Here is an 18,496-nt window from a genome sequence, read left to right on the forward strand (position 1 = left end):
GTCAAATTTTTTATGTTAATGGATTTTAAACTTCAAACCTAAACCCGACTCAAATAATCTTCAGTGTTGCCTATTTTCTCTTTATTGGGTATCTCACCGCTTTCTATTGCTACTCCATCCTTTATTCCAATCCTTAGGAAGTTGTCGATGGATGGGTGGCTTAAGGTTAGTATTGGTAGGTCTTGTGCCAACGAACGTGCTGGTTTTGGGGGGGACCTTTTGCTCTTCGAAGGGTGAGGTGCTTGGTGCTTTTGCTTCAAATACGAATTTTATAAGTTCAATTGCTGTAGAAATTCTTGCCATTATTGAGGTTGTGCATATAGCTTGGGTCATAGACTGGAAGCATATATGGATTGAAACAGATTCTATGATGGTTATTCATTATCTTTTCAAGGCTCCGATGCGGTCCCTTGGTTCCTTATGGTGGAATGGAAGAATTGTCTATGGCGATTTTGTCAAATGTGGTTTATATGTACATATATTTATTGAGAAAGAAATCAGGTTGCTGATTCTTTAGCTTTATTTAGGGTATTTAGTAATGCTTATCGCTAGTTGTTTATGGTTCCAGATTTTGTTGCCTCAGCCCATGCTCGTGACATTTCATTTTGCGCCCTTATTATCTGTTTCGTTGATCATATGGTCATGGCGAGTTATGGCTTAGTCCACCCACTTGTATTTTTTCTTTTACTTTCCTAATATTTCTTAATAAAAATGGTGGAGGAGGAAGGGGCGGGAGGTTTCTGGGTGTAATAGTCCTCATCCCTAAGAGGGAGGAGGGTAGATGCTTCACACCTGGCCATTACCGAAAAGTTAATCTCATCTAATCTTTCTTCATTGAACTTGTAAAAAAAACATCCGAATTTTGTAAGTTCCTTTTGATTCCTCAGTACAATTACAATCACTTCATTAAGCACTACAGAAATTTTAATTAGATGAAAAATATGAATTTTAAGCAAAGCAAAACAAAACATTAAGTATTGTCCTAAACAAAAAAACAAAGGATAAAAGAAACCCTAGCCGCTATATCTTCTCTCCTTCCTCTTACCAAACCCTAAATCTAAGATCTCCATAGTAGCTGACACTTGCTTTAGCTTGGGGCCGGTAGCAGCCCCTTTCCCCATTTTTCTACCCTTCCTCCTTCGTTCTCTAATGGATTGCTACATATCTGTTTTTTTCTTAATATTTTTGTCAATAAGTGCCTCATTCGTGAGGTTGTTTGCATCTCTCTTAGTTAGTACTTTAATTTTGTGTTGGTCGTTATCGACTCTTTATGAGTCTACTTTTTTATAATCAATATCTTGTAGATGCTGTTGTACACAAAGTTCAGGTATGGATGCTAGTTGGTTCGTTGTCAGTTCTTCTTCAGAGTCAGCGCTACTCATTATCGAAGAGTATCCTCCTGTTCATATTCAAGGTTTCATGCGAATAAGGTCTTAGAAGCCAATTCACGGAGTGATTAACCTTTTCATTAGAAAAGGGGTTTCTTTAGTTTTGGAGTGCCATCTCAATCCTCCAAGTTTGTGTGTGAATGATTTCAAAATTTGAATGTGTTCCCTTGCTTATTCTCGGGCATGTCTTGCCCTCAAATCCACCGCTATGGTGGCAATTCGTTTGGCCAAGTTGGACTTTTATTTTTTGTTAAACTTTCTTTGTATTGAGGACCACTTGAATATTATCTTAAATTCTCTCTTTGATATTTGTTTCAAGTTTTAATATTGTAATAAAACTGCTACCATTTCATCTAAAAAAATCAAAACAAAGCGTAATACTTAGATGAATCATTGAAGTGGACATGGATGCTCAACACTCAAAAGAAAGCAGCCCAAGAATGAAAACTCTCGTATCGGTTGCTATCCAAAATTTTAGAATTATGTGTTGTCCGAATGATAATTCTTCTTTTATTAAATTTCTAAGGAAAATGAGAATGATGTAAAAGTTGAACAAATGAAATTTAAACCATCTGTAAAGTGATTGTGATTTTCACATTATTTTTCTTTTTCTAATATACTCGTATTTATTTCTGGTCATTTAAATTAAATAAAATCAAGAGAGTATAAAAAAACTAACAATAAATATAAGCTAAAAGAGGAGAAAAAGAACATGCAAAAATCAGTTTTACTTTATTATAAAAATCAACAATGGATGCATAATAGGAACAAACAACGACCTTAGAGCAAGTGGTCTTTTACCACAATGGTGGAAAGGTATTGAGCTCTTACATAACGGTGTGGGTTCAAATCTCGTTGATTACTAATTTAATATCTAATATAACGTAATCTATCATTTGACAAAAAATAAAATAAAATAAAATAAAACTGTAGACATCGAAGTTGCGGTGAAATAAATGTTCACCAACGCATTAAAATTTTGACGTGTCAAGGCATACATGGCATATGCCACGTGTCATACAAATTGTACACATGGTGTGTGACTCAACAAAATAAAAAGAAATACCCTTGGAGGATTACACAAGTTTTTCTTCTCATTTTGGGCAATGACAAGGCAAACACATTTCAATCCATTGAAGATCAAAACAAGGTTTTCTTCTCATTTTGGGCAATGACAAAGCATGCACATATCAAGTTTAAAATGATATTAAGTGGAAAATTAGGCCATAAAATTGCCACTTCAAGTTTAAAATTGTATTAAGTGGGAAATTAGGCAATGGTGCTTGGAAAAGAAAAAAATATTTTGTGGTGGTGATTCATTCTCAAAGCCTATAAATAGGCTTCTACATCAAGGTATCAGAAACCAATTCACAAATACATTTCTCTACTCCCAAAATGGAAGAGAATACTCCCCACACATCCAAAATCCTTGAAGCTTTGAAACTCTAAAGCTTTCAAGTATCCAACCTCCCAAATTCAAGCAAATCCCGAAGGATCAAGAAAGCCCTCTTCGTTCTTCGTCAAATCCTCCTTCAAGATCAAGCCCTAACGGCCCTTGAAGAAATTTCTCCTTCAAGATCAAGCCCCAACGGCCCTTGAAGAACTTCCACCAATTCAAGATCAAGCCTCGACGGCCCTTGAAGAAAGTGTTCAACAAATCCACACAACTGTTCATCCTAAGATCAAGCCCCGACGGCCCTTTTGGATCAACAACATCACCAAATCCACATAACTGTTCATCCTAAGATCAAGCCCCAACGACCCTTTGGATCAAAAACATCAACAAATCCACACAATTGTTCATCCTAAGATCAAGCCCCCACGGCCCTTTGGATCAATAACATCAACAAATCCACACAACTGTTCATCCTAAGATCAAGCCCCGACGGCCCTTTTGGATAAACAACATCACCAAATCCACATAAATGTTCATCCTAAGATTAAGCCCCAACGGCCATTTGGATCAACAATCATCCTCCTTCAAGATCAAGCCCTAACGGCCCTTGAAGAAATTTCTCCTTCAAGATCAAGCCCCAACGGCCCTTGAAGAACTTCCACCAATTCAAGATCAAGCCTCGACGACCCTTGAAGAAAGTGTTCAACAAATCCACACAACTGTTCATCCTAAGATCAAGCCCCGACGGCCCTTTTGGATCAACAACATCACCAAATCCACATAACTGTTCATCCTATGATCAAGCCCCAACGACCCTTTGGATCAGCAACATCAACAAATCCACACAATTGTTCATCCTAAGATCAATCCCCCACGACCCTTTGGATCAATAACATCAACAAATTCACACAACTGTTCATCCTAAGATCAAGCCCCAACGGCCATTTGGATCAACAACATCAATAAATCCACACAACTGTTCATCCCAAGATCAAGCCCCGACGGCCCTTGGATCAACAATCATCCATCTTCAAGATGAAGCCCAAAAGCCTTTGAATATCCGTTCATCACCGTTCTTCAAGATCAAGTCCAAAAGCCCTTGAAGATCCGTTCATCACCGTTATTCAAGATCAAACCTTAACGGCCCTTGAAGAAACACTCATCCTCAAAATCAAGCCCCAACGGCTCCTTGAAGATCCGCTCAAATCCACCTTCAAAGATCAAGCCCACGGCCCCTTGAAGAAACTTCCAACAGTTCATCCAAGATCAAGCCTCGACGGCCCTTGGATCAACAAAACATCCACAAATCAACACCTTACGGAGATCGAATCAGATGATCAAATTTGAGAGAGATTGTAACCGAAAATCATCAAACACAAATATTATTTTGTGCACGTTGTTCTTATCTCTTTCGTTTCAGGAATTTTCCGTGTTCACAAAAACGACGACCTTGAAGGGAGACATTCATTGGAAGCCAAAAATTTAGAAAAAGTAGTGAATCAGATTCCTTTTAATAATAACAGGCATTAAGCAGTTATCACATTGCACAAAGTTTTAGAGTTTGAAAGTTCTTCACCCAAATATACTCTAAAAGAATTTGTCTCCATTTCATGTTGAAAAGTTGTAGTGGTTTTATCCAGTTAATATATGTCACTTGTCTTGCCATATAGCATGTCATCCCATCCAAAATTTTCTCTTTGAGAATGGGAAACCAAAACTTGCCTAACAAAGTCAATTGATTCGCAAGGAAGACCAATGATTCGGCCAAATTCTTAATTCAAAGTTTAGTTAAGACAAAACACAATACTTTGAGGGATGAATTTGGACGTGGGTGCAAGGATGGAATCAAGAAGCTTCATGGATCCATCTGTGGTTCTCAACACTCATACAACATCAGTTTAGGAAATGAAATCGGTTGAACTAATCAAATTTCAACAAATTTTGAAAAATCAACTAGCTTTTTAAGAGTCTATATTGATTGATGTACATTAATTTGAACAACCATGTTGAAGTCATGTAGTGAGACATTCATTGACAACAAAAAATATGTAATGACTTAGAAAAAGTAAAAAGCAGTCTCATTTTTTAAAATAGTGTGTTACTTATTAACACGAGACTTTAAAATAAAGAAAAATCATATAGCTGATTTTTAAGTCTTTTAGAGACAGATTCGCAGGAGGATGAAACAAAAGGTTATCAAAATTGATTTTGGTTCCACTACTAGTCGTAGTCTGTAATTGTTTTGGCATTATGTATAAGTAGGTCAAAGAGAAGGAATTGAAAACATGTATCTATGGATTAGCACTACCATTAGGTTTCATTATTTGATACTTACTACGATGTTTCCTATGTATTGATTTTTCGAAATGTTTGAAATTTCATTATTTCAACTGCTTGATATCCAAGTCTTTCCACTAATTAAGATCTTGACTTTTAGGGTACTTCAGAAACTATGAGCAAAGGACTTACCTAGATCTGGCAGTTTCTGACACGGAGACACAACATAAAAATGACACGAAAATAACGGGTTTCAGATCAACACAATAACTTATCGGATCATTATCGGGTGACACGTTAAGAACCTGTTAATAACGGGTTCTTAACGGGTATACACGCGGGTAACACGTGGTAACCAGTTAAGAAAAAATTTATTTTGATAATTTTAAAGTTTAATTACTAAAAGATTTATTATAAAATACAAAAGCCATATTAATATATACAATATATTCTATATTAAATATATAATTTTGTATTATTATTCTATATAAGTTTAAAAAAAAAGTTTTAGTCATATTGAATTTTATTATGAGAGTTCCTTATTATCATTACTAGGATAAATTTTACTTAACATGTTGTTGTCCAAAATTAAAATAAACTAATATATTATTTGTATAGGCAAGAACTAAGAAGACATACATGCAAGTATGGAAAATGTGAAAGAATATATAAACACTCGTGATTCATCATTATTCCTCCACGAGTACACTTACATTATCGTTTAGATTTTTAAAATCCTTCAAACCTTCATGAATAATGTTTTTTATTTGAGGGTAAAATTAATAATAATTATTGTAGAAGTGTAAAAAATAAAAAAAAATATATACAATCACTCATAGTGACAAACTTTACAACTTTCATGAAGGGGTTAGCTTCGAAATCCAACACTATAATTCATAAACCTTAAATTTATATTTAACTGTCAATTGTCATTTACGCTTTATTTTTCTTACTGAATTTCATTTTTTTAAATTTTCTTTTTTGAAAACATGATCATATGGCGGATGTAAGAAGATGAACGGTTTAGATCTTTGATATCATGTTTTGATATTTACGGTTAACTGAAATATGAGTCAATGTCATATAGTTTGTAGAAACTTTATAAACATCAAGCAATATTTTCACTAACTGTAACACTCTGAATATAATATCAACGATCCAAACCGTTCATCTTCCTGCATCCTCTAATAGATCAAGTTTTCAAAAAAGAAAATCTGAAAAAAAAGAAAATTTGATGAGAACAATGAAGTGTAAATGTAAACAACAATCAATGGTTAAATTTTGATCTATGATTTATATGAATATAGTGGTGAATTTCGAAGTTAAGCTCTTCATGAAAGTTGTTAAACTTGTCATTACGAGCGTTTATATATTTTTTCTATATTTTTTTTACACTTCTACATCAATTAAAAAACTATTAAAGACTTTAGGTAAGTGAAAATATACTTAAAAGAAAAATGCGTTTTTATGTTTTGGATGTGACAATATGGTATATATATACTTATATAGTATTATGTTTTTCATTTGATTATTTATTGGTTTAAAATATATTTTCCTTAACAGGTAACGGATCGGGTCATATTACCTGTTAATATTATCGGGTCGATTTCAGGTCGGGTCATTTAACCCGTTTATTTTAACGGGTGTTACACGACACGACCCCGTTAAGATATTGGGTATGACACGAAAACAACACGAATACAGAAAACACGACACGAATGACAGGTCTTACCATAACATTCTACCACACCATTCTACTGTCGTATCAATTGCTATATAAAAATAAATAAATTGGAATTTGGTTTTGGCGTTCGGAGATTATTCTTTCATTTAAATTATTAAAGATGCGGATGAGGTGTGAAAGTTGAATTTATCAAATTTCAAAAATTTTGAAAAATCAACTAATTATATATTTCAAATGATCTCGATTGTTTGAAAGACAGACCTTAAAGTTATGAAGCCAGACATTCATTAAAAGTCATATAAAAAAACTGTAATTATTTAGGAAAAAAAAGCAAATATCATGTGTATTTGGGGGTACTCATCACACGAGACTAAAAATAGAGGAAAAATCATATAGCTGACTAAGTTGTTAGGGGAACAAGAGTGGCACGTAGGTTCTAAGTCAGAATAATGAAATTTCCACAAGCATAATTAGGACAAAGAAAGAAGTCTCACTTTGTAAGACATAGAGATTCTTACGTATAACTTGCGACGCACGATACTTTCGTTACGTGTGGGCCTCAGTGATTGAAAATTAAAATAGGAATTGGGTGTGTGGCGGATCTACAGGTCATTCGTCAATATGATTTCCGGTAGCAAATAAGCAAACCAAAACCACAGCAACAAATCAATAAGAACCGCTATGCGTTGCAAGTATGGATATACAAAAAGCAATTTGGTTGACATCCTATTTCTGTTTTTCACACGTTTACATATGAAAGCTTCATGCATAAATATGGACATTAATGAATGAAAAAAGGCGGCACAGACATGATATGAGCAAAAATGGCGCACGCTCATATAAATTCAAAGCTATCCCATCAGTGTTTAAGAGAAGATGTCATGATGAAGAACATCAATACTTTGTAACGTAACCCTATTGTAGTTGTGGGTTACCTTCTTATGAATACAGTTTGGTTGTGGAATTCATACTGCATGTGGAGACTCCTTAAAATTAATCCCTTTTTTACAATATATAGGGTTAAACGTAACCCAATTATGGAAGGAAAAAAAATCCTAAACTAATTACAACTATAAATGACTTGATATACAAGGAATCTGGAGATGAGGATTCTACTCTAACACCTCAAACCAATTTTAAGGTGCATATTTTGACAGTAGCCAAGAAGTACAATTTCAGGAAGACAGCTCCATTTGATCAGAACGCGCCATGGAGGAAAATAAATTTCAAGTTTCGACTGCAGAAAACCTGATGCTAAGCGTAGATCTTCTCAATAGTAAGCCTAGTAAGTCTCAAGGTTGGTGAAGAAAAATAGATGGACAAAACTGATGAAGAAGAAGCTCATTATAAGCTCGTGAAAGGTAGGCCATGGCAACCCGTGCAAATTAATAGGCAGATGAGAAGACAAAAAAATAAGACAACCTTTGAAAGCTTGATAAGCTAGTCAGTCATACTCTAGAGGACCAGGTACTCAATATAAACCTCAAATAACAGTTCTTCATTAAATCACTTGAAAGTAAGAATTTAATACATTATTTCACTTTCTTTTAATTAACAAGTTGGTCATCACCTAGCTGACAAAGAACATGTTAGCTCTACGTTAGAACATATTGGGATCACATTATTGTCTTGAATACCACCCACAGCCACAGGAGTCTCTTGCAGGCATAGAGAAGGCCTGAGGGGCATCTGCATACATTCAGCATCTCCTCCAAGCATCTCAATGACTCTGTGCATCGAAGGGCGATCAGTTGGTTTCATTTGAATGCACCCCAAGGCAGTTATAATCATCTTTCTTATTGCATTCTTTTCCTCGTCTGTACCATTGTCCATCTCCAAATCATTTCCCATGATATACTGATCGTATACCCACAAAGGGAAGTAGATTTGGCTTGAATGTTCTACCGTTCTATTCTAATTCTTCCTTCTGCTTGCCATTTCCATCAACAACATTCCGAAACTATAGACATCGGCCTTGTATGAGATGCCTCCAATATTTTTGTAGAACAATTCAGGAGCAATATATCCCATTGTCCCTCTTGCTGCCGTCAACGTGACAATGCTATTATCTACAGGGTACAACTTTGCTAGCCCAAAGTCAGAAACCTTTGCTTTGAAGTTCTCATCAAGAAGAATATTATGAGGCTTGATATCGAAATGTAGAATTTGCATTTCGCAACCTTGATGTAGATACTCAATCCCTTGGGCCACTCCAAGAGAAATCTCAAACATTTTGTTGATAGTTAAGGGGATACTTCCTTCTTTGGAATAAATGTATTTATCAAGAGAGCCATTAATCATGAATTCATATACTAGAGCACGCTTTGATCCCTCAACACAATAACCAACAAGTTGCACAACATGAACATGATGAATCCTTCCAATGGTAGCTATTTCACTAATGAAATCTTGGCCATTAGCTTTGGGCTTGCCCAAAACTTTAATTGCTACAAAACGGCCATTGCGTAACTTTCCTTTAAATACGGAACCAAAGCCGCCTTCACGCAACTTATCCTTAAACGTGTGAGTCATCTTCTTAATGTCTGAGTAAGTGTACCTTATAGGAATGAAGTTCTTATCGTGTTGCAGAAAGTCTTCTATTGTACTATACATTGACAAATGTCTTCTTCGCCATTTATAGACTAAAAATACAGTTGAAATTGGAACCCCAAATAGCAGTCTTGCTAGAAAAAAATAAGCCTGCAATAAGAAATATATCACCACAAGAATCGTAAGAAAAGAAACCTATTTGTTATATCCACACTACTTTCAACTTTTTTCTAGTATTGCGTGTCGTGTAGGTGAATTTGGTTAGGATTCTATTGGGTTAGGTTTGGTAAATCTCTGTAAGCTTGAGTTTACTTGTACTGCAAGTCAAAAGACTAGTATATATTTAAACCTTGTGTTATCAATATAATCAATACAATTATAATTCTACATGGCATCATTCGTTTAAATTTTTCCTTTCCTGGTCAAACCCTAGCCTAAAAGATCCATACACACATAGAATAATACAAGCTCTTCTTACCAATCCACATCAATATACCCCATCCACGCACTGCAACAAAAATAGCAAAAAGTAAAAGCCATACCAACGGAACGGCTATAAGTGCGAAAAGTAAATAAAAATCAAAGAGTTGACTATATGCAAGAAATACAAGCTCTTACCGATGGATTTGAATGGAAACCATCGAGGAAAGCGTAACTGTTCTGCAATAAATTAATACCCCACATAATTCAGCAACGACAAAACACTAGATGTAAAAAATGGATGTAAAAAATGGATTGTCATTTTGTTCGATCTCAGGTTCGATCTCAAGTCATTCACACTGTGTTCACTTGAAGTTATGATCAATTGGCTGACGTATTTACTAAAGCTCTGCCATCTGCTCAGTTTCATCATCTTTTGGGCAAGCTTGGCTCAATAAATCCCCTTGATCCAGCTTGAACAGGGGTGTTGAAGTAGTAAAGTATTGATGCACAAAATCGGATGGCAAGCATGGAAGCATGGAGCTGCTAGTATGTTGGAAGAATAATGCAAGCTTTCTGCTAGTCTTAGTGCTAGTACTAGCTGTTTACTTTAGGATAATTAAAGTAATAATGTTCCCTCATAATTGTAAAGTTAAGTTAGTGGCTTAAGTTAGGTAGAGTGGAGGCCATCATCATGATTGCTTTTGCTGTCATCATGATTACTTTTGTTGTCATTGTCCTCCACCTCTTGTTTTCCCTTTTCTTTCCCGTTTCTTCCTCTATATTTGTTTTGATCTTGTAATAGTTTAAACCATGAAATAGACATACATAGATGGAAGTTGGGTAACCTTGCTTTATTTAAAAAGGATTCCCTGCTCACAGAGAAAAGCTTCTTCGTTTTTGGGACTATCACCATAAGGACATACAGGTTTCCAAGTGAGTAGAAGAGCATTTTGCATCGTGTTCATGGCCTCTGCAGGAACGAATTGGTGATCTTTTGTATTCTGCAGGTAAGATTACACTAATCTTGCTGCGTTGTGTTCTAGAGTTTACTGTTAGTTTTAGGGTTAATTCCAACATTTGGTATCAGAGACATCTAACAGGCCCTAGATCCAATGCATTATTTCCAATCACTCTGAGAATGATTAGATTCATATTTGCTGGGAAAATTATATATATAATTCTTTATTTTCCTAACTTAACGAAACTGGTGTGTATATTTAAATACATGTACGCTATTTCAAGCCTGCGTTTCTTGCCATTTGAAGTTGTTAACTAGTAGCATTAAAACTTGTTCGGACTTGTTATATGCATTTGATTGATTTAAATGGCTGATTAATTCTTGTCTTACAAGAATATATTGGTTAAGTCTAACATGTAGGTAGCTTGAAATATTTGAGTCCCGTAACTGTAAATAGATCATTCAATCTTGATCAATAAAAGTAAACTGGGTTAATTAGTGGGAGTAGAAGTTCTCTCTTGTGCAGTCATCCTTAGCTTCTACATGTAGTATTTTCATACTTTTATCTTGTGGCGTTGCTGATAGGTTTCATGTACAAGTAATCTTGTTATTAAAGTCTCACTCCAGAACGACATATATGTATATATATATAGGTAATTAATGGCTTGCTAATGATTTAGACAATTGCAGGGCTATGTATATAGTGTTATGTCGCTAACAGTTTTTTGGGCATCTAATGATTCATCTTGTTAAAGACTCCAATTAAAATAATCTTCACGAAAAAGTGGGATTATCAGGAATTTTATTTGACAAAAACTTAATTGTGGTTTATGGTTGTCATTATTAATGGTTCATGTGTATAAAGTTTTTCAGACACATGTTGGAAGGCATGATGATGATAAAGATAACTCATCGCAAAGGTTATCAAGACTAACGGCTTTTGCAGGAGCAACAACCATGATAAAGTATTCTTGAACAAATGTTTATATAATTTTTCACCAAAGTGAGAATTATTAGGAAGTTCTGTTCAATGTAATTTTTACATGAAATTGTGACTAACAGTTTATAACATGATACTAATCTTTCCAAAGAAAGAAATAATGATTGGTTCAAACTGTGACTCAGTGTATAGTATTTCATGATTCCGTAAGGCAACTTTAGTCTCTTGTCCAAAGATATGATTCAAGTTGGAATGTGAATTTTGTGAAATAGCTATACAAATAAGGATGTGTAATGCATATTTGGCAGTTTATGTTTCTTGCCCAAAGGTGTAACATAAATCTGTGTTTAATATTTAAAGTTGTTTCTCATCCAAGGTTGCGGAGTAGAAGCTTTTCTTTGGTTTCATCCATGACTTCTTCAGGTAGGTAATCATTCATCTCTTTACACTTCCAATATGTTGTTCGCTGCTGTACTCTTTGCATATAGGTAATGTCTTCTTGATTACACTATAATACATGTTGATATATATATATATATATATATATATATTGGCACATAGACATTGGTGTAATGCAATTGTAGCTTAATAATTGAATCGTTGCCCACATGATATTTTATTCGATCAATTTCAAAGTGGGTCTCTGCTTTCCCATTTGTTTAATTGTAACACTCTTTTTGCTTTGAGTCGGGTTCCAATTAATAATAGGTTTTTCTTAAGCAATTATTGATGAACTTTGAAAGAAAAGTAATGAAACATATCAACTATATATAAAAACGACAAAGTTATCACATACTTGCATCAACTAAGCAAAACGCAATGGCTTAGTTGACTTTAGGACCAGTGATTTTAAGGTTCTTTGATCAAACTTGCATCTTAATTATAACAAAGGGATCGATGATCTTCTTGCCCAAATGTGTAGATCATTATTTTTGGTTCAATTAGGATGGCATAGTATGAATTTATTTCAAAAAACAAAAAAACAAAACAAAAACAAAAAACCAAAAAATAAAAAAATAAAAATTTGTGAAGGCCTTGCCCAAAGGTGTTGAAAGTTTTCATGAGGTAACCCATGTAATACATGATCAAGAGATAAAGTTCTTTATTTTTATTTACGAATGCTTTTGCTATGAGCCTCATTATAGGTATGTAAGGACCAATTTTAATGAAAGCATGAGATATAAAATGTTTATATATATATATATCTTCATGAGAGATGTCGATGCACAAAAATTGCTTGGCAAATTATGTCTTGAATAAAGCTTAATCAATGGCACATATATGGACCATGAAAATGCTTGACATTTTGATATGTTGTACGTATATGTGTCTTCTCCTACAATTCACATTTTCGTGGTCATTGGTTATGTATTTTATTTGTTATAAATTTATAAGTAATCTATGCTCATAAAGAAATCTATGCTGGCAGTTTATGGTTAGTCCACTTTGCTTGTCTCTTGGTTATTAATAGGACAAACATGACTTCTTAACTTGTTATATGAATAATAAGCGTCTCTGGTTTATTTTACATAACTTGAGGATTAGTCATTATATATATATATATATATATATATATATATATATATAAATTAGTTATAGTAAATCCTAGAGTAATTGGAACTCACTCGTGGAATCTTTTGTTTTGGATTTCTATTCTTTTGTGTTTAAAATTTTAAGCAACTAGTACGCCGAATTTTGGTGAAGCAATAAATTAATGAGTGTTTTGCCCATGTAAGAGAATAAGTGACGAAATCTTGAGCTTCACACTCATTAACTCATTCAAAAGTTATTAAGTTCTAAAAGATTATGAGAGTTGTTCTTTGTGTTGTCCAAATCAAATTGAAAGTAAACTAAAGTTTTTGAAAACACATGTATTAAGTTTCCTTCTATGATGAATGCATGTTTAATATTCAACATCCATATGTGAGAAAACAGATCAGTAACGCCAAGGTACTATTAGCATGCTCTACCATCCAAGTCTTGGAACAATAACTAATGTACGCATGCATACGGCATATGGCATATACCACCATGACATGAATCAAATGGAAAGTCATTATTTCCAAAGCAATCAGTTTCAGGCTGTAAAGCAAGTTTCATTAGTTTCATGCTGTAGAGCAAGGGTTTCATAATTTTGCACTAGAATTTGCTAAAATGTAGTGTAAGGAACCTCACCCTGATTCAAACTAGCATGACTCAAGTTGAATTATAATCTTAAAGATGACAACATGGTTAAATTGCGTGACTATATATAATGTATATATGATGTTTATGTGCATTGTCTATCATCTTTGTCTATTGCATATGGTTGCATTGGATGGTTACATGTTGGTCTTTATAAGTAGTGTGAAGCTAATACGAACTAATGTTTGATATCGATACAATTGTGGTCCAGTTGTTTCATACCGTTTGATTGTTTGTGGTATGGTTTTGTGTATCCATCATACATGCTTAAATGAATATCAAGGAAAGATTGGAATATCTTGTGCATGAAAGATTGTGATACTTTTGTGACTTTTTCATTGATAATGTGATTTCTTGCATGTTAAGGAAACATAAAAGAAGTAAATAAATAAAATTATGTGGTAAGATGCTTTTGTGTTAACTAATTGTCATAGTAAGGTTGCTCCCAAAGCATGCATATTTCAGAACTTTATCAAAAGTGTAGTTCTGTAATTACGTTATGATTAATTAAATTAGTGGGAGTGATAACTTTATATTTGTTTTGCCTTACATCTTGCAAATTATTATGTATTGTACTCTTTCGCCGTAAGGGTTCTTTCTGGTTTGATTAAACAAATATGTGCTATAAATACACTTGGTGGCCAACTAGTTAGAATAATGGCTAATTGTACTACTTCGTGAAAGTGTTTTGGACTTGTGACTTCAATTTTTGAAGTAACAAGGAAGACTGTTATACAGTGATACAGGATATCAACTTGTGAATATAAGGATGGAGATTATGACTATTCAAATAAGGATCTATATATACGGCTATTGCATTTTCACATAAGGTTGTTGCATACAGTTCGCTAGAAATGTACCACTATCGTGAAGCTTTATTATTAGTTTCAATATGCGAGATTAGTGGGAATGTTCAAAGAACATGTAGCAAACATGGGTGTGCATGATAGTTTTGATTCTATAGGAATGTGGGAGTAAAACATGCTACTGCATGAATTATAACTATTTATTAGTGTTGCTGCGAGTTTGTGTTTTGTTGTTTCATTCAAGCTTATATTCAATTGACACTATGGTTATTGATTCAGACTTATTTAAAGCAATTAATGTGGCCAATGATTGTTCCAAAGAACATATTGGATAAGTTTGTTTTGTGCAGGAAGCTAGAAATCAACTCAAAGTCCAGTGTTTAAGGATGAAAATCTCTAAAGATAAGTCTGATTAAAGTGCATTGGACAGATGAGTGTGGAAGGAAAAGGTGTGAGAATTGTAATGATTACTGAAGTATGGATTGTACATATATGCATATGTCATTGACATCATACAGTGCGATTTTGAATATCGTGATTTCAGGGTGCATGCAGTATTGATACATGCATTGTTTTTTGGAGTTCAATTTTCAAATGTTTATTAGTATATGTGTATAGGATATGGATTGCGTGAAACTCACGGTGATCACTAAGGAATGATTTATAATGAACATGTTGTTTCAAACTACAACTAGTTAACGTCCAAGTGTGAGAATGTAAGAATCCTAATTGGACTCAACTAGTAGTGATATAGATGTGTCAACATGTTTGAAATTATAAATCAGTTAGGGTTTTGTATATGTGTAAAAACATGTCCTACAATTGAGGAGTTACATCCATCATGCTTTGCATTTTGAAGCACGTACTAGAACTACTTCCTCCACTACTGGAATTGAAAGCAACGGCTCTATAACCAACCTCCATGATAGATGGAAGTTGGGTAACCTTGCTTTATTTAAAAAGGATTCCCTGCTCATAGAGAAAAGCTTCTTCGTTTTTGGAACTATCACCATAAAGACATACAGGTCTCCAAGTGAGTAGAAGAGCCTTTTGCATCGTGTTCATGGCCTCTACATGAACGAATTGGTGATTTTTTGTATTCTGCAGGTAAGATTACACTAATCTTGCTACGTTGTCTTCTAGAGTTTACTGTTAGTTTTAGGGTTAATTCCAACACTTTATTGCCGTCAAAGTCCTCAACAGTTCTAAGGGAGATGGGGAAGAGTTCCTAAATGAAGTGCGAAAGATGGGTCATATCCACCACATCAACGTGGCTCACTTGGTTGGATTTTGTGCTGATGGATTTGTACGAGCTCTTGTTTACGAGTTATTCCCCAATGGTTCCCTGCAAGATTTCATTTCATCTGCAGATATTAAGAATTCCTTCCTTGGTTGGGATAAGCTGCAAGATATTGCCCTAGGCATAGCCAAAGGAATTGAATATCTTCACCAAGGATGTGATCAACGAATCCTCCATTTCGATATCAAACCCCATAATGTTTTGCTAGACCAAAACTTCACTCCAAAAATTTCTGATTTTGGTTTGGCCAAGTTATGCTCTAAGGATCAAAGCATGGTGTCTATCACTACAGCTAGGGGGACCATGGGCTACATTGCACCTGAAGTGTTATCCAGGAATTTCGGAAATGTGTCTTACAAGGCAGATATCTATAGCTTTGAAATGATGCTGCTTGAGATGGTAGGAGGAATGAAGAATATTGGTTCAACCACAGAGAACACCACAAATGAAATTTACTATCCCCAATGGATTTATAATCTTTTAAAGGAAGAGGATGACCTACGAATCCATATTGGGGAAGAAGGAGATGGTAAAATTCCTAGGAAACTTGCAATTATAGGGCTATGGTGTATTATGTGACACCCGGTAGAACATCCTTCCATGAAAATAGCGGTTCAGATGTTAGAAGGAGGAGGTGAAAACTTGACCATACCGCCTAGTCCCTTTGTGCCTACAACTAGAAATATAAGCATTCCGGCAAGACAACTAGAGTTGGAAGCAATTGCTGAACTAGAGTAGAATGTAAATGCATATATATAGAGGCCCTTAAAGATCCCCATTTTTTGAAGAAAAAGAAAGGCCCTTAGTTGTGAAACCTACTTCACATTCAACTTCTACGATCTAAACGGTTTATATTGTAAGTTTCAATTTATTTTTGCAAAAATTCAATTCAATCTGAAACCATTTGCTCATGTAATTGTTACAATAATATTTTAATGTTTCTTAAAACATAGTGTTTGTCAATTTCTTTGAACTCAATTAAATGTCCCAAATATTTCCAATTTGGCTAATATTTTGCAAAGATGATCTATGAGGTACAACTTGAAAAATAAACAGTTCAGATCGTTGAAGTTCGATGTGATGTGGGCTTTGCAACTAATTCATCCCTTCCCTTAAAAGCTCTGTGTGTGTGTGTGTGTGTGTGTGTGTGTGTGTGTGTGTGTGTGTGTGTGTGTGTGTGTGTGTGTGTGTGTGTGTGTGTGTGTGTGTGTGTGTGTGTGTGTGTGTGTGTGTGTGTGTGTGTGTGTGTATTCTTCTTAACTTCTGCTTCTCTTAGGAGTTTCTCATGCTCTAGATTTGAGTTTCCTTGTTGGTATGAGCCTAGGTCATTCTTTACAGCTCTACCATTTTCATTTATTAATTTTTTTTTTTGTTGTTCCAATGACTTTTGGACAGTGTGTTAAGGTTAAGATTACCATTGTTTATATATATATATATATATATATATGCCATTACTTCTCTCGTTGATTTAGATTGGCTTTTGTTTTAAAAGTACAATTTAATTATTGGTCTTTGAGAAACGAAGATATCTTGGTGTCCAATGGTCGAAACCAAAAAATTGTACAGAATGTGTAGCACATGGCAACAAGTGTACCTTGAAGAAAAACGACATGCATCAAGAGTAATGTATTAAAAGGCTAAAGCATAGGCAAAGCGTTTTGCCTAGGCGTGAGGTGGGACCTAAATTCTTAATATATATTGTATATGTAATTATATATATATATATATATATATATATTTAATATGATATTTTGTAAAACAATTAAGGAAAATAGTCAGAAATGATCCATTTTTTAAAATATTTAGACCTAAATAACAATTTTTTTTAAGGAAAACTAATGAAAATGACTTAAAAACTTTGAGATTTAACAATAAGGATAAAATAAAGGGTAAAGTGAATAGTACCAGGATTGACTTTTTAGTGTAAAAATATGGTTTTTCGTTAAAGTAAACAATAGCGGGAGTTTTTCGTTAAAATTCTATTTTTTAATTGTGTATGCGCACACGAAATGTACAAAAATATGACAGAAATATGATTTTTTTTTTCTTTTTTAACTTGAAAAGATCAAATAGCCATCCCAAATTGGTTATTGCGAAAGACGCAATCCCTTTACTCCTAATGATGGAGTTATAGATTTTGCACTATCTACCCCTTATAATTTCTTCTTCATAGACTCTGTCTCTCCCTCTCTACGACCCAACCCCAAACCCAAATCGACCATTTCGGTGAAAAAGTCGAAGAAATCTAGTGATGTTGCACTTACCGCTGAAAGTGAGGTAGTCATTGTATTTGAACGGAAAATTTCCATCATCAAAGACCCCACTACCGCAGAAAATTTGGGAGATTATGAAATTTGGATTTTTAGTGTTGCACCTACCCCGCTCTCTCCACGACTGTTATGATTCAACTTCTCAGCTACCAAGCTCAACCTGCAAGTTGCTCGGTAACAATGGTGAACAAGCAAGTAGAGAGGGGGGAGAGATTTTTTTTTGTAATATTGTATTTTTAATATTCAAATGACCATTGGCAAAACAATGCCACAATTTCAACCCAAAAAAAAAAAAAAAAAAAAACAATGCCATAATTGAT

General features: G+C 34.4%; 1 protein-coding gene and 1 pseudogene across 6 annotated transcripts; one reads left to right on the forward strand and one right to left on the reverse strand.

Annotated features, from left to right (window-relative positions):
- Positions 1-8,222: 8,222 nt before the first annotated feature.
- On the reverse strand, positions 8,223-9,979 carry LOC126630156 (rust resistance kinase Lr10-like; annotated as a pseudogene).
- A 68-nt stretch (positions 9,980-10,047) lies between these two features.
- On the forward strand, positions 10,048-16,954 carry LOC126627897 (rust resistance kinase Lr10-like). 6 transcript variants are annotated; one of them, XR_007625168.1, is made up of 3 exons: positions 10,063-10,725; positions 11,993-12,039; positions 14,957-16,135. XR_007625168.1 is itself a non-coding variant. In XM_050297466.1 (2 exons), exon 2 carries the CDS (start codon positions 15,853-15,855, stop codon positions 16,483-16,485), a length of 633 nt encoding a protein of 210 aa, XP_050153423.1. In that variant the 5' UTR covers positions 10,099-10,725; positions 14,957-15,852; the 3' UTR covers positions 16,486-16,954. The 6 variants fall into 6 exon arrangements, 1 of the variants encoding a protein (XP_050153423.1); XR_007625166.1 differs by having other exon boundaries at positions 10,048-12,039; XR_007625164.1 differs by having other exon boundaries at positions 10,048-10,725; positions 11,542-16,135.
- Positions 16,955-18,496: the final 1,542 nt, after the last annotated feature.

This window comes from Malus sylvestris, chromosome 7, assembly GCF_916048215.2.
Source record: "Malus sylvestris chromosome 7, drMalSylv7.2, whole genome shotgun sequence".
Lineage (NCBI taxonomy): Eukaryota > Viridiplantae > Streptophyta > Magnoliopsida > Rosales > Rosaceae > Malus > Malus sylvestris.

What these genes read in the sequence shown, in the direction of transcription:
- LOC126627897 (XM_050297466.1), top strand. Translation starts at nt 15,853, where the DNA reads ATGGGTCATATCCACCACATCAACGTGGCTCACTTGGTTGGATTTTGT.